Source organism: Carettochelys insculpta, chromosome 22 (genome assembly GCF_033958435.1).
Source record: "Carettochelys insculpta isolate YL-2023 chromosome 22, ASM3395843v1, whole genome shotgun sequence".
Classification (NCBI taxonomy): Eukaryota; Metazoa; Chordata; order Testudines; family Carettochelyidae; genus Carettochelys; species Carettochelys insculpta.
This window is the reverse complement of record NC_134158.1, coordinates 4,821,555-4,841,773: the sequence shown is the minus strand read 5'-3', so window position 1 is coordinate 4,841,773 and position 20,219 is coordinate 4,821,555. Positions and strand designations below refer to the sequence as shown.

General features: G+C 55.9%; 1 protein-coding gene across 1 annotated transcript; it reads right to left on the bottom strand.

The window, feature by feature from the left end:
• Positions 1–9,151: 9,151 nt before the first annotated feature.
• LOC142024892 (zinc finger protein RFP-like) lies at positions 9,152–20,219 on the bottom strand. The gene is made up of 6 exons (XM_075017215.1): positions 19,803–20,219; positions 17,597–17,692; positions 14,331–14,561; positions 13,708–13,730; positions 12,952–13,067; positions 9,152–9,782 (listed from the first exon to the last, which is right to left on the bottom strand). The coding sequence occupies exons 1-6, from the start codon at positions 20,217–20,219 to the stop codon at positions 9,265–9,267; spliced, it is 1,401 nt and encodes a 466-aa protein (XP_074873316.1). The 3' UTR covers positions 9,152–9,264.

Genomic DNA, 20,219 nt, shown 5'->3' with positions numbered 1-20,219 from the left:
CGCAGTGTTGTAATAGATCAAAGGGGTAAACGCGTTTTAAAGATAAGGTCAGGGCTTCCCGCGGTCTGAGTGACAGGCTTATGGTTTTAGCAGTTTATAGCCCAAAAACAGCTCGTACCCGCGGTTTTTAAAGGGGAAACAACACAATTTAACTTAAGAAAAGTTTTAGACAAATTCGCTAGCTTAAACTAATACAAGTAATGTGTACCCAAGAAAGGCAAGTTGCAGGTGTGATTTTCACCCCTGCCTCTTAAGCCTGGTGGAACCAGAGTCTTTCCCTTAATTCCTATAGGAAAGAAGTGCAATACAGGTGTAATTCTTACCCCTGCCTCCTAGATCCAGTGTGACCCAAATTCTGTCAATCCCTCGGGAAGAAGTAGATACAAACCAGGCATCCCCAGTCTCGGGAGTTAGTTCCAGACCTGGCCAGCAGCTGTAGGTGATTTAAACTCAAAGGGGGGGTGGTTTGCCAAGCCCCTTTATACCCCTTGTGGCACGTAGGCTTCTTCCTGGTCTCAAGTGGCCAACTGGGAGGAGAGTGTTTGAACCCCAGGTTTCCCAGGAAATATGCAAGGCTCAATTTGCACCTGTGAATTGTGGACAATTGGGCACCTTTGGAGGTGAGTGAGCAAGGCATGTCAATTACCGAGATCAGCCAGAAGGGCGGCCATTAGCTAGCCCATCCACTGTCTGGTTTTTGTGTGTGGCAGAGAGGCTGGGTGAGACAGCACACCTGTGTTCCCAGGACATCAAAGGCCGCCTGCCTCCCCTGCTTATTTCTCTCTCTGTCTCTCCCAGTGGGGGGGGGGGAAGAGGAAGAAAAGGCCAAACAGGGGGTTCATGTCTGGCTACACCTCCCAGAGCTGAGAAGAGAACCCAGGAGTCCTGGTGCCCAGCCCTGCCCCTGCTTCAACTGCGAGATCTCCCTCTGCTCCTGCAATAATCTACCCATGAGATGTCACCCTCCTTTGGGATATGGAAATAGACACCCCGCCCCTCCCAACCCCGCTGCACTGCCCCTCCCCCCCATCCTAAAGCCAGCCTCTGAACCAGACACCCATTTCACAGCCCCACACGCTGAGCCCTGCAGGGCCCTTCCTGCGCAGCCCAGCCCCCTGGTCACTCACTCATGGGCTCAGGACACGTGGCAGTGCCGGAGCGCTCCCCGCAGGCAGCGGCTGGGTCCCAGACCAGCCCGGCCCAGGTGCAGCGCAGGGCGGCGGTGGCAGCGGGACGGCAGCGCCGTTGTGGCCGCGTCCCCCGGCCCTGGTGCTGTGCGGTGCCGCCCGGGGGAGGCGGCGCTGGGCGCCCCGGGGATGCAACGGGAACACGTGACGTGCACGTGGCGGGTGTGTAGCGGGTGTGACAGTGTCACACCGACGGGCGGGGCTGGGCGGGGCGCTGCGGGGGGAGGGGCAGGACACCGCACACACCCGATGCAGGGCCGGGCCGGGCGCGGGTGACAACAGCCCTGTCCCGCCCTCTGAGCGCGCGGGGGGGCGGGGCTCACCCCCTGGGGACTGTCCCCCCGTGGGGCTCTAGGGGGCACTGACCCCCCCTCCCCCCGCAGCGCTTTGTCACGTGCGCGCCGAGCGGGCAGCGGCCGCCAGAGCCCCGGCAGGGTCAGTCCGGGCAGCAGCTCCCGCCGCGCTCCCTGCGCATGCGCGGTACGGGGGTGGGGGCGGGACACAGCCCGAGCTTCTGGCCCCCGCCAGCCCCCCCTCCCCCGCGGTACGTGTGTTACTGGAGAGACATGATCGCCCCGTTCTGGAGAGGGACGCAGCCGAGCTGGGTTTTGTATTCAAATCCGGCACCTTAACACGGGGGTTAAATCGTGATGGGAACTTTCCGCGTCACTCTCGGGGCTCGTCTGCGAACTGGGCTCAGTCCAACTCTTGACCTTCCCCCCCGCCCCTCCGCTCTCTGATTTGCTCCCCTCGATCGTTTGTTTCTGATTTGTGCGCCTTGATTTCTGTGTCCGGTTCTCTGGGCCTTAAATCTTGACTCTGCTCCGGTCCGGCTCTGGGCGGGAGAAGTGGGTCTGTCCCACGAAAGCTCGTCACCTAATAAACCATTTTGCGGGTCTTTAAAGTGCCACTTGACCGCGTTTTGTTTTGATAGTGTAGAGACTGGCGGGGCTTCCTCCCTGTTACTGTCCAACGCTTAACGCGGACCGAGTCCAGCACTGGCGGGGGGTGTTGGTTATTGCCGGGGGGTGAATTCCTCCGCTCTGAGGGGGTGTGCGCGGGCTCCGCCCAAGCCCCTGGAGGGGGGGGTATTAAATGCCGAAGGGCTGGCCGGGGGGGGGGGTCGTCCTGTATTGTGTAATGCTGACACCTACTGGCCGCCCCCAGCATTGCAGCAGGACGATGAAGGGGGCATTGCAGCTCCCCAGATGCGGCTCAGGCTACGTTCAGGCTGCAGTTGTATCTAGAAATAATTTATGCAATTTGCGCAATGTGCAAATGAACCTCCCCCGTCCGGCACCCTCGGCCCTGACCGGTGCCAGACGAAAGAATTCGCAGGACCACAGGAGGTCGATATTGCCGAGCTGCATTCCCAGCACTCCCACTGCTCACTTGGTGGTTCCCTGTTGGGTTCACTCCCTCTGGGGCACCTGGCGCTGCCCACGGTGGGCAGAGGGGACACTGGCTGGCTGGGGAGGCGGGAGCTGTTTCCTGCCTCCCCCAGAGCCTGTCCCAGAGCTGAGCAAACCCTTCACCTCGGCCCCACGTTCTGTCCCACCCATGAGCCGCCCCTCCCCCACCCGTCTCATGTCCCCAACCGCTGGGAGTTTCTGCCCGGGGGGGGTGAAGCCCGTGGGGCCGGTGCAGGGAACAGGGACCCCCAGTACAAACACTGCGGGTCAGTCCAGCCCTGTGAGCGCCCAGCCTGGCCCAGCCCCAGAGTCCAGCCTTTGGACCGGGACCGAGACCCAGCGGCAGACCCTGCCCCCTGTTCCCGGCTGTGTGCAGCCCCGGTCTCAGCTCCTCGGGGCGGGGGAGAGCCGCTGCCCGTAGCAGCTCACAGAGGCGGACGGGACTCGGGAGGTCCCAGGGTCCCGGCCCGGCCCTCTGGGCGGGGCGCAGCCCCAGCCCGGGCAGATCTGTGTGTGATCTCTGGGCCCCAGGCCCGCAGGGTCGGAGCTCACAGCCCGGGGGCAGCAGGCGAGCGGCGACCGCTGGGACCCGCAGGAGGGAACGAACCCGGCACCCGGGGGGCTAAAGCCCGGGGCTGTCCCGGGAGCCACAGGCCGCTGGCGCCCCCGCACCCGGCCCGGCTGCAGAGCGGAGACTCCGCTCCCCGGTCACTGCGGGTCACGCACGTCCGTGTCCAGCCCACAGCGGGGGGGGGGGGGGCTTTCGCGGGACCCGCTGTGAGCGGCAGGGCCAAGCGGGGCAGATCCCGGCGCTTTGCCGCAGGACGCGGCGCTCTCGGCAAGTCTCCCCCCGGCAGAAGCCGGGCCAATAAACGACGTGTCCCTCCGTCCGCCCCCCTTGTCTCTGAGCTGCCGCCCGTGGCACCGCCCCAGCTACAGCGACACCGGGCACAGCCCTGCGGGCGGCAGCGGAGCGCGGCCGGGGCCGGGGCTGGACACTGGTGGGGTAGGCTGAGTCCTTTACTGCGCTGTTCGCCTGCCGCGCCCGGCAGAGCTACGGGCTCTGCCCCTTTAAGGGATTTGGCGCGCTGTATGCTAATGTCACAGGGTCATTGCCAACCTCCGGCCCGCGGTCAAGTTCATTCATTTCAACAGCGGCTGCAGGAGAGCTCTCGGGGCCTCGTCCAATCCGGGAGCACTATGCTAATATGGCCACGCCCCTGCAGGGAGTCAGCTGCCGCGTGGCTTTTTCGCGCGTTTTCTTGCACTGGCAATGGGAAAAGAGGAGCGTGTGAATGGGGCGTTCGGGGTCCCCCTTTGGCTACGGGACAGACACGGGGAGGTGGAGCTGGGACCTGACTTGCAAGGGGCGCTGCGGCCCGGGAGTGCCTGGATGAGGTGAGCTGTGATCTTCCTACACCGCAGTGTCCTGGGAAACTGAGTCCCGCCCTCTGGTCTGCAGTGCGGGGAGGGTGTTCCGGCGATCCCAGCCTTAGGGCAGCGCTGGGCTTATTTTTACCCACAGACCCACCCACCCGACGCAGGCTGAAGGGCCTGGCAGTGCCTGTGAACTAGGTGGTGTTTCCTGTTTAATTTGGTGCCCAGAATTGTGCACAATTTCTCCTTTGAATGTTTTTATTTACGACAAACCAAGGTTTGCATTAAGATTTGCTCCCTTGAGGCCTCACGTCCATCAGGGAGCAGAGGGTGACCCCTGTGCAGCGCACCCCCCAAGGGCAGTGGAGTCAGGGCAGTGGCTTCTACAGCTGTTCCTGAGCAGTCTTGGCTAGCAGCCGCCTGGCTGGTAGCAGCAACGTTGAGGGGTTCAGTGTGCGGGAGGGGCTGCGGGCTGGGGCAGAGGGTGGGATGCAGGGGTGGGTGGGTGGAGAAAGGGACGAGGAACCTCCTCGAAAAGCTCTGCCTAGAATAACGGCTCCTGCAGCAGTTTGGTCTCTGTGGTGGGACTTTGGGTTGGGAATATTAGCGAGAAAATGAGACGGGGTAAGTGATTGCTCCATGCACCCCTTTGCAGCCTGCAATGTGGTGTTTAGAGCTTCAAAAGCGTCTCACAAAACTGGGTGACTGGGGCACAAAATGGCAAATGAAATTCAGTGTTGATCAATGTAAAGTGATGCACAGGGGAAAACATCATCCCACCAGACCTGTTGGGGTGGGGGGTCTAAATCAGCTGCTGCCACTCTAGAGAGAGTGCTTGGAGCCATTGTGGATAATGAGCAAGTCTCTGTTCTGAGGTGGGATTGATCAGTTGCTGGGGGGAGTTACCCAGTGTTTGGAGCTCACACACTGTTTGCTGTTTAGAGATGAGTTGCTCGTTTTCAGGCTTTTAGACGTTCACCATTTACTGGAAATAATCAAGAGGGTTTTTTTAATTTTTTTAACATTGCAATTATCGCGTGGGAGCCACAAAGAACGTCCTTAAAGAGCCGCAGGGTGCAGACCCCCACCTCCGACTGTTTTGTTTTGTGTTTTCATTTCTTTTCAGGTTTGCGTCCGTGGGAAGAGCAGACTGGAATTGTGATCTCAGAAGAAGCGAGGCAGAAACATCTGCCTGGGTCTGCAGATCCTCAGGGAATGATTGTGAGCCCGGGGAGCTGCCCTGCGCATTGCAATGGAGGGTTGAGCCCACGGCCTGTTGTTCCGGAGGCCTCCCATGGAGAGCTCCAGGAAAGGACCCCGCGTGTGGCAGGAAGGGAGGAGCGCAGTGGGCACAGCTCCTGCACTTCCCACTCAAGAAAAGACGTCAGCTCTTCGCCATCTTCACCCCCTGCCTCTTGGGAAGCAGGTGACCCAACGGCCCTGGAGTGACTTCTGTGAACCCTGCAACGCAGGGGAGGAGCTGGGAGGAGAAGTGGCCCAGGAAGGGTGAAGAGCTTGTGTTTCCTTGGGGTCCTTTCCTACCCTGGCAGAGGGAGGACCACTGCTGGCGCGGGGCCTGCGGAAAGTTAAACAGAATTTACTGTGCAGCCGCTGAGGGGAAGCTCAGGAACGGGTCCGCCGGATGCCAGGCCAGGTGAGGGCCCCCTAGAGAACCAGGCTTTGGCCATTTGCGGCTGTTTGGGTTGTTCTGATGCGCAGTTCCGTGCTGCTTTGGATGGTTGTGGCGGTTTTGTTACCAAGAACTCTTCGCAGCATCCAGTTCTGATTTCATCCGCGGTTATTCAGGTTTATCCCACAGTGTCGTCCTGGCACCTGAGCGCTGCCCTCTCAGTGGAGCGATTCGCATCGGTCACATGTGGGTCTGTCTCAGCGTGTTGTGTGAGGCGGTCTCTGAGTGGGGATGTTCATGTGGCCCTGCTAAGCCTCACCTGAAAGGGTTATGGGTAACAGGTAGGGGTGGAGCAGCCTCCTGCCTGCCGCAGGCCCGGGCGCTCCAGCCAGGCCAGAGTAGCCCCCATCTGTGGTGGCCCTGGGAGTGGGGGGGAGGGGGAACGTGGCTGGAAAGGTTTCTCTCTGGCAGACTGGGGCTGCTGCAGCCCAGCGGGAGCATCCCTGCCCTGTGGAGCGCCTGAGCCAGGCCGCTGCTGATGGGGGCTCCTGTGTCTGCTCTGGGGTGTCCCCCACTTGCAGCAGTGCCACGGGCAAGGAAGCGCCAGCTGGGCTGCAGCAGCTCCTGTCCATGGCAGTGGGGCTGCTCCAGCCGGGCGAGGTTGGAGGGGCCCCCCAGCTGCCTCTGCACCCATTGAGCAGTGAGCTCGTGTTTCACTGGGGAGCTAATGAAAGGTGATTTTACATCCCTGTCTCTGAGAGAGTCTCTGCGTAAATCCGGCTATTTCCCTTTGTCTCCCTTCCCCTCCCCCGAAGGACACCTGCCCGTTCACTGCTCTGGGCTGGGCGCTTCCAGCTGGGGTGTGGGCATTTTCCATGTCAATCGCCAGCCCCACCCCACCACCCCCGGTCTTTCCGGGAGTCTCTGACACATGTGGCTTCTCTGCGGTAAAAGCTCTCCTTGAAGTACAGCAGCAACTGCAGGACTGCTGGGGTGTGGGGGGTGTTCGGGAGGGAGGGGAGGAAGTGCTAGAGGTGCGGGGGAGGGGAGGGAGTGCCCGGGGGGTGGGGTAAGGGGTAAGGGATGCGGGGAGGGATTGCCAGGGGAGTGGGACAAGGGGGTCGGTACTAGGAAAGCAGATTGGAAGATTCGTCACTGATTGGTGACGGAGCCTTGTCTATACTATGTCAGGCGCCCATCCGTCCCATATCGGGTGGAACAGCCCCATATTTTGGGGGCCAGAAAGGCATCCCAGCTTATCTTTTAAAAGGGGCTAATTGCCCTGTATTCCCACACCCCCCCCTGCTGGCTGACTGGGAGCTCACCCATGGCTGCTGCCAGGTTCCCAGCTCCCCACACCTCAGTGGAGCCAGGAGGAGACGCCCCCACCCCCATATCTCCCTGTCCTGTGTTTGGGATAGGGAGATACGGTCACCCTAATACCAGGGAAAGAGTCACCTGTTTGGGGCTGATTTTCTGGGTTCGATTCTGCGCACCTGGTAAAGACGCACGAAATCAAACTCTCTGGAGCTGACAGTCGACCCCTGAACTCCTCCATATCGCGAGGAGTGAGGGAGATCGACGGAGAGTTTCTTCCATCCACTTCCCTCTGTGTAGCCGGCCAGGTAAGTCAACTGCAGAGAGGTCGAGTCTAGCTCCGCAACTGCAGAAACTAGAACTGTGTATCTGCCATTGACTTAACTCCCAGCGTAGACCGAGCCTGGGAAGTGGGGACCACACACAGGGCTGATCAGAGCTCAGTGCTGCAGACGGGCAGTAAGGTATGGCAATGCCAGAGTGGTGTAAATAAAGGGACCTGGGTGAGAATGAGAATCCAGCCTGTTGTCGTTCAAATTGGCAGTGTCCCTTTAACATGGTGGCCAGGTTTGCAGTCAGTGGGGGTGTGTCTACACAGCAAAGTTATTGTGGCATAACGGCCACTATTCCCAAGTAACTTTGCGAGTGTCTACACAGCAAAACCACTATTGCAAAATTATTTCGAAATAGCAAAGGGCTTATTTCAAATTTGGTCAACCTCATTCCATGAAGAACAGGGCCCATTCCAAACTAGGGGCTGTGTAAACAGGAGGATGGCCTATTTCAAAATGAGCTACTATGGAATATTTATTCTGAAATAACTTTGCTGTGTAGACGTGGTAGTTCAGATTAGAGCCCCGGGAAGCCGTGCTTTCAGGGACTCTAATCCACAAGAGGCTCTATTGTGTGTGGAGACACTATTTGGGAATAAGTTTTGCTTATTTTCCCTGCAGCGTGGATGTGTTATTCTGAAATATTTTTGTAAGGTATGTGCCAGCAGGAACTCAATGCTGCTGAAGGCTGGGAGGAGCAGTGGATGGCATGACTGGTAGGCGGTGTGACCAGCGGGCAGCTGGGAGGAGAAGCAGTGGATGGCACAACCAGCAGGTGGCCGGTAGGAGCAGTGGATGGCACGACCGGCGGGTGGCCGGGAGGAGGAGCAGCGGATGGACAGAAGGCACGACCCATGGACGGCTGGTAGGAGGAAGCAGAACGCCGGACTGGCGCAAAGGTGGCCTTGTCTCAGGTTCCCTGAGGGAATGCATCAGCGTAAGGTGTCAGTGCCCACAGGGACTGGACCAAGTTGTAAGTGGGGCATTTGAAGTGGGGATAGGGAGAAAGTTGGGTGTGTGGATTGGCTGGTCACAGTATTGGACTGCAGAGCCTGAGAGGCCAAGGACACTGCTCAATGCATCTGAGCTGGGATAGTTACTTGAGAACTGGTTATGAGCTCTGGGTGTGGGATTTTCCCAAGCTTATGCTAATTGACTTTTCTGCCTCTTTTATTAAAAGTCCGTTTCTGCACTCAGACTGTGTGCTTGCGAGGAGGGAAGCGTTGCCTCTCCGAGGCCCCCAGGCGTGTGTGACCTTCCCAGGCTACTGGCTGGGGGCTTGAGCCGGTTGTGTGTGAGATGGATGAAAGGAACCCCTCGATGTTGAACCCGGCCCTGGCTGCTGCCAATTCCTTCTGGCAGAAGGGTAACAACAATAATACAAACATCTGAGCCGAATAAAGAGATTCAGCGAATCACCAGACACCTCCCTTGGCCTAGTTGGCAGAAGATTTGGTACAAGCAGAGAAGAGCGGTTGCCATCATATTTTGCATGTTCATTTTACACTCCAGTAATGTCTCACTTCAGCACAGGGAGGTGCTGGTCTGTTCCCTGTTGGGGCTGGGGGGACCCCAGTGAGCAGGGAACCAAACCCACCACTCTGCCCCCAGCAACTGATGCCAGGAAATGAAAAAGGACCAAACACATCAGAATTGTCTTTCCTGCTCTATTTACTGTTAATACCTGACAGACCCCAGTGAGATCTCAGGACACAGATCGGTACAAATCGCATCGAGCTCCTCCCCCCACCCCACCCCCTGGTGACTCTCATTAATTAATTGTGTCCTGCCCCCGCAGCAGCCTGTCTGTTAGTTCTGCCCCTGCTCAGCCCCACATCTGCCTCTCAGGGCCCCTCCTGCAGCCCCAGGGGTTCATCTCGCTCCCACTCCTGTCCCTGGGGCTGCAGGGAGCGGGGGGAAGGGGCATCCAGGGGTCATAGAGCTGAGCCAGGGGCTGGGGAGATGGGAGTCCTCCAAGCTCACAGAGACTGAGGCCAGAGAGGCTGATTTCAGGGACACAGTCGGAGCTGGGAGCTACGGTCCCACACACCCAGCCAGGGCCGGATTCTCTCCCCAGGGACGGAGCCCCGCGGGAAAGTGAAGATCAGGGCCTGAGTAGCAGTATCGATAAATGTCACCTGCCCCCGGTCACAGTCCAGACACACCCGGATCCTGCGGGGGGCCCGGCTCAGGGGCAGGGGGGTCGCAGGGGAGGTGAGAGCCTGGAATTGATCCCCCAACCGCCGCCCAGCCCAGATCCCCCTCTCAGGGCTGAGGCTGATCCGTCCCTTCCTGCTCACAGACTCTCTGGCCACCCCCAGAGCCCAGGACCACCCATCCCCCACCTCCACCTCCCAGCAATGTCTCCCCGAGGTGAACCCCTCACAGCCCAGCACACAGGGCCACATGTCAAATCTCTCTGGGTTGTCGGGCAGTCGTTGTCGTGTACGTTCCCGTCTCACACTTTTCCCACCCTCAGACAGGACGAGTCGGGGATGAGCTGTGTCTGGATCCAGAGTCACATGGGCTGCAGGGGAGAGAGAATCAGAGCGTGAGGGGCAGAGCTCAGCCCTGGGGGAGGGTTTGATGGGTCAGTGACAGAATCGGGCCCAGCTGGAGAGTGACTCGGGGAATCTCCTTCCCCCAGGCTGTGCCCGACAGCTCCGAGATCTCAGCCCAGGGCTGGGGAGAGTCACTCACAGGCAGGGACGGGTCAGGGACAGGGTGAAAGGATCGGCTGGGCCAGGCCTGGGGCTCAGGATCTTTCCCCTCCTGCCCCCACCTCTCCCTGGGGAGGGACCAGAGACTCTGGGAGCCCCGGCAGATGGTCCAACTCAGTGACCATTGGCAGAGCTCCCCTCCCCCCAACACCTTAAATCTCCCTGTGCCCAGCTGCCCCTGGGCTGGACTTTGCTCTGGGGCCTCCCCACTGCACCCGGCCTGCTGGGAAATGTCACAGCTCAGACAGCAACAGGCCCCCTCTACCCGTATTGAACCTGCCCTGAATATCACAGCTCAGCAGCAGAAGAGTCCATTAGCCTGGGGCAGGGAGGGAGGGGTTAACACAGGGGAAGGGGGTTGATGGTGCAATGAGACAGAAGCTACGAGTGTGGGGGGAGAAGGGGGATTAGGTTTCTGTGGGCCCCTGGGCGAGAACATGTGAGGGCCCCTCCTGCTCCTGCCTGCTGTCCCCCAACTCCTCATGCTTCTGTCATGGGAATGGGGTCAGGGCACAGGGCAGGTCCCTCTACACCTACCTGGTGGTCCAGCTGGAGACTGGGCAACTCCCTCCCCCTGACTGCGCTCCCTGGCTGGAGTGCTGGGTGGGTGGAGCAGGACAAGCCCAGCAAGCCCCCAAGCCCTGACCCTGCTCCCAGCAGCAGTGCTGGGGGGCAGCAGACAGAGCTGGCCCAGGCTCATAGATGCCCATTTTTCCTGGGCCCCACAACCAGCCCTGGGGCCTGTCCCTGTTCTCCCAGTGGCTAATTACCCGTTGCAGAGGGAGGGGGAGTGTAGAACAGCGGCTGGTGGAAAGAGGGAGAGGGCCATGCTAGTGATGGGAGGGAAAGTGATGCCCTGTGTACCAGAGACAGGCGCAGGCTGGGATCATGGTGGGTGCAGAGAGCCAAAAAGAACAAGTTCCCAGCTCTGCTCACAGGAGCTCCCCAGGGGTGTGTAATGGCCCCAGGAGAGCCCCTGGCTCTGATCCAGGCTCTGTCCCTCTGCTTGAGTCTGCTGCAGGGGCCACCCACAGACACAGCCCCTGTCACCCAGTCAGAGTGGGGTCACTGCACAGCTCATGGCTTTCTTCAGAGGGGAGAAGTGGAAGGAGAGAACAGAGAGGTGACAGGCCACATCCGCACAGGGTGATCACACAACCTCCCTCAGGAGGATCTGATTTGGTACAAAAGATTCTCCCCAGTGGAAGGAGAATGACACTTACCAATTTCCATATTTGGTTTACCTAAAGATGAAAGAGACACACACATTGGTTGTTAGGAGTTTCCCACTTCTTGGCCATGTCGACACTAGCCCAAAACTTCATATTCAGCGCCTCATTAGCATGCAGGCGGCCGCGGCACTTTGAAATTGCCATGGCTCCTGCCACACAGCTCATCCAGATGGGGGTCCTTTTCGAAAGGACCCCGGGAACTTCGAAATCCCCTTATTCCTATCTGCACATTTTACAAGGTTACCCTAAAAAACTAACTCGCCTCCAAAAAGAAGGAGAATAATAAAAAACCACGTCAGGAAATAAAGGTAAAAGGGATTCTCTTGGAACAAGTTAAATGTAATGCAAACAGCTCCCCAGAGTTCCACCAATCCCCACAGGAGGAGACAAATTTCATAGAAAACCTTCTCAGAGGAAGGAGAATGACACTTACTTGTCTCTTCATTCAGTTTGTCTGAAATTGAAGAGAAATAAACGTTATATATAATATAGATGCATGTGTGTGTTCGGCATTTCCATTTTCTCATGTTTAATTTCTCCTTATCCTCAGACAACCATGAAGATGGAGAGAAATCAGCATCCTCTTTTGGATGTTACACAAAAACATTCAGTGGTCCCCTCTGGGCTTAAGCTCTGTGACTCTATTGTCTACCAGTTTTACAAATTAGCTTTTGCTATGAAATCGATCCAAATTAGTGCTTCCCCATGTCTTCAACTGTATATTTGAGAGAGTTTGACTCTTTCTCTGTTTGATCAAGAACTGCTCCTAAAAGGGAAGAGCTACTACCACCAGATTCGCTGTACGGCTTCTTCTAATCAGAGCTTAATAAAATATAAGGGTTTGGTAGTGCCAGGAAAATGAGATGTGCCTGGAATGGGATTGCTTCTCATAAAACTAAACTATCACCAAATCAAGGACAAGCCACAAAATTAACATAACTGAGTAAATGCTGAAAGACTGAAGCAGGATGAGCCAGAAAAATTGGACCAACCTGACTTCTTTCTCAATAAGCCTTACAGAAATTTGGAGGAATGTTCTGTTTTGGGGCAAATAAATCAACGCTGGAGGTTTGAAGACTAAGAGAGAATGTTAGTGGAAACCACATTAACTGCTGTCCTTTTTGTTAAAACAGTGAATGAAAAGAGTTTATCGTGACAAAAAAATACCCACATGGTGACATTCCCCTTTATAAAATGTACTAAAAAAGCCAATGGAAATATGTGAACAATCCCTTGTTTAAAAAAATCCAGAATAAAAATTGATTTAATCAAAACAACAGTGTAATTTTGAAAAATGCCATAATTGAAATAAAGCAGGAAACTTTTCTGTTTATTTCCAAAGCACCCCCTAATTGAGGGAAGGACCTGAGCATTGCTGGGTAAATCTGCTAGTCAGCGCGTAATCGGGATGACATTTCAGACATGGGAAGGGTTAGACGGAGCATCCCAGGGGAAATGCAGGATGACCTGCCCATGCCCCAGGAGAAGGGAGCTGGGCAGTGTTTCTTTCCCTGTGTCGGTCCTTTCTCACTCTCACAGGAACTGGAATTGCAAAGATGCTTTTGGAAGAAATAAATTTTTTGAGTTAATCAACCTGAGTCTGTTGGACCCCAAGTTTGTGCCATTCTCACCCCACAATGAAATAGAAGTTGAACCTATTTGTGAACCAATTCACCAGAGCCTTTTGCATTCCATTGTCCCAGATGCTTAACTCACTTTCCCCTCCTAGAGCCCTTCTAGGTACCTTTGAACTTGCTCAGAGTCTCAGAGAGAGCAATAGTCTTCATGGAGAAACCACTGACTTGTCCTTCCAGTTCAAGCAAAACCTCGTCTGGTGGCTGGAACTTCCCCTTCTCACACCTGGACAGAAACAACGTCAGATGGTGATACGGCATTTAGTGACTCGGTTCTTCAGTTCTTGCCAGTGCGTCTCTGCTCTGAGGGGCTGGGAGTTAGAATCCCTCGGCCTCTCCCAGCCTGAGAGTAGGTGCAGCACAGCCCAGGGCCCTGCAACATTCCCCTCGCAGGCCCCATTCAGATTCTAGAACTTCGGCCTGGAGAGACCAGCTCTGGGGACAAAAGGGGAATTGCGTCTCCATGGCCCATTCACGCCTTGGCCTCCAGGCTCTGAGGGACAGGATGCTGCCAGTGGAAGTGCTGTACAAATCTGCCCACTAGGAACTAGACTCAGACACCAATTCACCCAGTGCCCAGCAGTGACAAGCCGATGTTCCAGCCTCATAGTCCTGGGGCAGCCGGTCCCCCAGGGAGGTGACACCTGTAGGAAACACTTGAGGTCAGACTTTGCCATTGAGGGGATAATTGGAAAGTCTGTGCAGGGGTGAGACCCTCAGGCTGGAGGTGATCAAGGATATTTGCAGCTTGGATGTGACCTGCCCCTAACATCTCACTGTAGAGCCCTGGGGAGATTGGGTGCTATCATCATCTCCAAGATATTTGCCAGCACTGAGAGGTGGGATGGGGAGTAAGAGTCACATACCTGCTCAAGGTGCTTCTGACGTTCTACAGGGGAAGGAGAGAAAAGAATCTCAGTCCCACACAACACAAACAGGGGATCCCAGGGAAGGGAGTTTGCAAATCTAGGGAAGAGGGGCCCTGCCCTGGCCCCAGGGCCATAGATTCCCTGAGCTAATGGGGCTTTGCCATCTCCAATATCTCTGTGTTTGTAACTTGAGACTTCTGACTGTTGGACCCCAGAGCTTACGATTCAGGAGCCTCCCTTCCCTGTGTGGGGAGCTGGGACATTTGTTACCACAGGCACCAGCTTCCACTTCTCCCAGGGGATGCAGAACCCCACTCCCACTCCACCCCTCTAGCAATGCCACACTTTGCCCCACCTCTTCCTGCCCCCGCACTTCCTCTTCCCCTTCCCCTTCCCCATCCCCATCCCCATCTGTGCCCATCCCCTCCCCCCAGAACACCCTGGACCTGTTTCTTTCCTCCCCACCCCACATCTCTCCCCCAGCTGACTGTGGCTGGCAGGACGTGCAGGGAGAAGTGGAGGAGCTGTGGCTGGTGGGTGCAAAGCACCAACTTATTTTTTTCTCTGGGCTCTCCAGCCCTGGGGCACACACAGAGTCTCTGTGTCTCCCTCAGTCTCACCTGCAGGAATTCACTCGCTGGCTTCTGACACTTCCCCTCCAGCTCACCCATCAGCTCACTGAGACGGGAAATCTGCGCAGAGAGTTCACTGACATTGTCATTCTGGAGCCTCACAATCTCCTCCTCCAGCTTCTCCAGCTGGGCCAGCAGGAGTCGCTCTTGTTCCTCCAGGAACTGCCGCAGCTGCTGGAATTCCCACACGATTTTCTGCCTCTCGGTTTGTGTCTGTCTCTGTAGGAAGACAGGGGAAGGGCTGGTCAGGGACATGTGTGGAGCCTGGGCCCTGTCATGGGGAGCTGAGTGCGCAGGAGGGAGAACGTCTTTGAAAAACCTGATATCTGACTTTTGACTCTGTTCTGTGCACACAAGGCAGAAGAGTCTCTCGCGGTTTCCCCCTTTGTTCCCAGTTGTCTCTGAAAGGGAGGCTGCCAAGGCTGCCATGTTAGCACATTCTGTCATTCACGGGCTGTGGGAGTTCAGACCCCGAGCAGCAGCAGGAGGCCGGGCTCAGCGCAGCACCGACAGAGACGCAAGTGGAGAAAAAAGAAGGAAGTGTGTGTGAGCAAAGTGAGCAGACCCAGCAGGCAGCACTGCCTGGGGACAGTCCGTTCCCTTGGGGAGGGTTTGTGCGAAAGGCACAAGGGCCAGACCAGGGTTTCCCAACCTATTAGGTTTGAAGGGGGGTCACCACTGGGCAGTTAAACCAGCCAATTAAACACAACTGCCCTCCTGCGTGTGAAACAGGAATAGGGCAGAGATTGGGGGAACCAAAGGAGCAGCACCCAGCTCAGGTGAGGTGGTTGGAGGGGGAGGGTGGGGTTGGGGGTTGGGAGGCTGAAGCCTGGAACTGGGGCTGAGAGCTGGTCAGGGCTCCATGCCCCAACCGGCTTCCAGCCGTGGTGGTGGGAGTCTCCCTCGCACCTGGCTGGGGTTCCCGTGGCTGGGGCTGGTGGCTGGGACTTCACACCTCAGCTCCCTGTGCCTCCGCCAGCCCCTAAGTGACTCCTAGCCCCGACTGTGACTCTCCTAACCCCTGTGTGACTCCCCCAGCCCCTTCTAGCCCCCTCCAGCTTCAGTGACTCATAGCCCCTGAGTGTGACTCCCCTAAACCCTGTGTGACTCCCCCAGCCCCATCTAGCCCCCTCCAGACTGAGTATGACTCCCCTAACCCGTGTGACTCCCCCAGCCCCTTCTAGCCCCCTCCAGCTTCAGTGACTCGTAGCCCCTGAGTGTGACTCCCCTAAACCCTGTGTGACTCCCCCAGCCCCATCTAGCCCCCTCCAGACTGAGTATGACTCCCCTAACCCGTGTGACTCCCCCAGCCCCTTCTAGCCCCTTCCAGCCTCAGTGACTTATAGCCCCTGAGTGTGACTCCCCTTGCCCTTGCATGTGGGGTTTAAGCCGGGGGGAGGGTTTGGGGACGAGTGTCTTTCCACCACCACAGCTCTGGTTAACTAGAGTAACTGCAGTGTTATTATTTTATTAATGTATTTCCCCTGTTCTATGCAATAACTATTGTGAATCTACACATGAAAGCTGCGTCTACACGTGCACGCTACTTCGAAGTAGCGGCAGTAACTTCGAAATAGCGCCCGTCGCAGCTACACGTGTTGGGCGCTATTTCGAAGTTGAAATCGACGTTAGGCGGCGAGACGTCGAAGTCGCTAACCCCATGAGGGGATGGGAATAGCGCCCTACTTCGACGTTCAACATCGAAGTAGAGACGTGTAGACGATCCGCGTCCCGCAACATCGAAATAGCAGGGTCCTCCATGGCGGCCATCAGCTGGGGGGTTGAGAGATACTCTCTCTCCAGCCCTTGCGGGGCTCTGTGGTCACCGTGTGCAGCAGCCCTTAGCCCAGGGCTTCTGGCTGCTGCTGCTGCAGCTGGGGGTCCGTGCTGCATATACAGGGTCTGCAACTAGTTGTTGGCTCTGTGTATCTTGCACTGTTTAATGAAAGTGTGTCTGGGAGGGGCCCTTTAAGGGAGCGACTTGCTGTTGAGTCCGCCCCGTGACCCTGTCTGCAGCTGTGCCTGGCTCCCTTATTTCGATGTGTGCTACTTTGGCGTGTAGACGTTCCCTCGCTGCGCCTATTTCGATGTTGGGCTGAGCAACGTCGAAGTTGAACATCGACGTTGCCGGCCCTGGAGGACGTGTAGACGTTATTCATCGAAATAGGCTATTTCGATGTCGCTACTTCGAAATTAGCTATTTCGATGTAGCATGCACGTGTAGACATAGCCGAAGGGGCACAATGTTATATGGAGTAAACAGTCACAGCTGCCCAGAATAAAGGGATTTAAAGCATTTTATATCCCGGTGCAAAATTAGCTAGTTATAGCTCTGCCCATCGCTACCCCACCCCTGTGTCTGAATTGCTCGGGGTCACCAAGTCTTCTTGAATTGTCACAGGGGTCCCCGTCTAGAAAAGACCAGGAACTGCTGGGCTAGACCAGGGTGTGCTGGGGAGAGAGCTGCCTTCAGGCTGGAGAAGGGCGAGTTACAGGCTGTGGCTGTTATTACCAGTTCTATCACAGGGTTTATTGTTGTTATTGGCACCCCAGCAGCTCCCGCAGGCCCCACATGAGATCTGAACTCAGGTATGTGGGGCCCTGCACAGAACCTAGTGAGGGACAATCCCTGCCCCGAGCCATTTACACTCTGGCTACGTCTACACGTGCCCCAAACTTTGAAATGGCCATGCAAATGGCCATTTCGAAGTTTACTAATGAAGCGCTGACATGCATATTCAGCGCTTCATTAGCATGCGGGCGGCAGCCGCGCTTCGAAATTGACGAGCCTTGCCGCCGCGCGGCGCGTCCAGACGGGGCTCCTTTTCGAAAGCACACCACCTACTTCAAAGTCCCCTTATTCCCATGAGCTCACGGGAATAAGGGGACTTCGAAGAAGGTGGTGTCCTTTCGAAAAGGAGCCCCGTCTGGACGCGCCGCGCGGCGGCAAGGCTCGTCAATTTCGAAGCGCCGCTGCCGCCCGCATGCTAATGAAGCGCTGAATATGCATGTCAGCGCTTCATTAGTAAACTTCGAAATGGCCATTTGCATGGCCATTTCGAAGTTTGGGGCACGTGTAGACACAGCCTCTAACTGCAATGGAAGCTCAGGGCTTGTCTTCACACGGCTCTAACCCAGCAATCCCTGATCACAGAGACACTCACGATCCCTCCTTCACCAAGGCCATACAGGAGTCTGCCTCCAAACAGACCTCCCTCTGCCAGCCCTGATGGTTCATAACAATCGGCACCTACCAGGTACTCCCGGCTTTTCTCTTCTCCAGTCGCTTTCAGTCCCAGCAGCTTTTCTCTCTCTTCCCTCAGAGTCTTCAAACAGGCCTGGATTTTTCCCTGAGGAAACAGAAAGGATTTGGGAGGTTTTACTTTGGGTCGAGAGGGGGGAGGCGCTGGGTGTTTCCCCCAGAACTCAAGATAACTGTTAATCTTTGTGAGGTCAATACTCCCCAGGAGAGGACACGTTATTAGTGCAGCCCCAGGGCTGGTCACAGCCAGACGTGTTACCAATTCACGTTACGGCTTTTTAGTAATTTGTGGGAGATCTGGATTCTGCCCAAGCTTTGTGGGTACTTGCGAATTGCTGAGTGGTGCAGCACATTCCAGGGCACTGGAGTCACATGGGGGTGAATCAGCTGCTCCATCTGAGCCCTGTTGTGGGTGGGCTGAGGGCACCTGAGGCCCACACAGCGTTCAGCCCAGTGACCTCCTCTAGTGCCGGCCGCAGCATCTGCCTCCTCTCCCTGCTGGGCCTGGGGCCTTCAGCAGCGCGTCTTTCCCTCCCAACGGCTGCTCCTCTTCACTGCTCAGTGCCGGTCAGATGGGCCTCATAGAGTCACAGCTGCCTTTATAGTGGGTAAAATATTTAGGTAAAAAAGAATCTCACGCCAGCCTGGGTCTCCAGTAACGATCTCTGTGTTTCTTAGGACTTGTCTACACTGGTTTTGGTTTTATTTGTTTGTTTTCTAGAAAAGCCCCTTTATAGGTCGGGGGCAGATCCCACAAACCCCTGTGCCCACACTGCAGAGCTTGCTAGTCTGGTCTAACAGGGCATTTAACTCAAAACAGTAACTCCCCCAAAACAAACAACTTCCACTGACCTCCTCCCCCTTTCAATATTGAAACTAACTCAGTGTGTACAAAACAAAAAGCAGTCAAGTGGCACTTTAAAGACTAGCAAAATAGATTATTAGGTGAGCTTTCGTGGGAGAGACCTCACCTAATAAACTATTTTGCTAGTCTTTAAAGTGCTACTTGACTGCTTTTTGTTTTGATAGTGTATAGACTAGCACGGCTTCCTCTCTTTTACTATTCAGTGTGTACAAAGGAGAGGAAATTAAGATTTAATTGGCCTCTTGGGAGACACCTGGTTGTAGCTCTTATTTCAGATCTGGGCTCTCTCGTGTGAATGCTCCATATTGAAATACTCTGGCAGTGTGAGCGCTCTTCTCAGAAATAACTTATTTACCTGTTAGAACAGTGAGATAAGTTATTGCTGAAAACCCTGCAGTGCGGACACAGCCTTAGGGCAGGTCTACACGGGTCACGGAAGGGATGACCTTCTGGGGCGCTGTTTTGCACCTGCGTGAAACGGCTCGTTCTGGGGCCTAGGTTGCCCCCGGAGCTCCTTGCAAGCCGCACGGATGAAGGAATGCCGACCGGAGGAGCGCACCCATCGACATTTGGCAGTGAGGACAGGGACCAAAGTCGACGGCTGCAGAATTGATTTTCGGTACACAGCTGGTGTAACTAAAGTTGCGTAGCAGCCGCCGACATTCCCAGTAAGAGCAGACGTAGCCTCAGAGGATGTCAGGCTACTTTGAAGGCAGGCTAGAAGCAAAAAGTGAAGCTGGCCCAAATACTGGGCTGAAAAATGCCTATTGCTTGAATAGGCTCCCTCTCTCCCCACTCCTCCCCCACAGGCATCCGTTAAGCATCCCCCCAAAATGGAGGCCTGCACCAGGTGGCGGAGTTACACGTCTTTAACCCAACCACCTCCCAGACTTACAGAACAAAAAGCCATTTACTAGCCCTCAGGTTAATTGCTCAGTCATGAGGAAAACTAACCCCAGAATCTCCAGCAATGGCTGTTATTAGCACCTCTAACTCTAAACAAGCACATTATTTCCAACTACTCACGACAATTACACACTCAGCAGGTTTGAACATTAAATGTAATCGGTTACAAACCATCTTTTGTTCAAAGTATCTCTAAGTTATACAGATTTACAGTCACAGCCCATTTTCCATACAGCACAGGGGGGAGGGGTGTCCCTCACAAAGACAAACTTAAAAACTTCCTTTGTTGCCTTTTTGCCAGACTGCAGCATCACTAATTTGTACAGCAACTTCCAGGCCCTGAAGGCTGCACACACCGGAATGGTGCCATTGACTTGTCAGTAAAACGCAAAGTTATTACCCATCAGCCTGGACAGCAGCTCTGTACCTTGTACTCCTGGGCAGCCTCCTCTATGGGAACCACAGTGTGAGCGCGGTGAGCCCGGGACTCTCTGCAGATCAGACAGATGAGGGTTTGATCCTCTTCACAGAACAGTTTCAGAGCCTCCTGGTGCTCCCCACACACCCCGTCCCTGCCTGCTCCCTTCGCTGCCTGCAAACTCAGCCGTTTGGCTATTTCTGTAACATTGGCCAGCTGCCTGTTGGGCCGGAGGTGTCTCTGCTGCACAGTCTCTCTGCACTGAGGGCAGGAGGCGGCTGGGTCGGGTCCCTCCCAGCACTGGCTGATGCAGGCTCGGCAGAAGTTGTGCCCACACTCCAGAGTGACCAGGGCTGTGAAATACTCCAGACAGACGGGACATGTGGCTTCTTCCTGGAGACTTTGCAGGGGGCTCCCTGCAGCCAT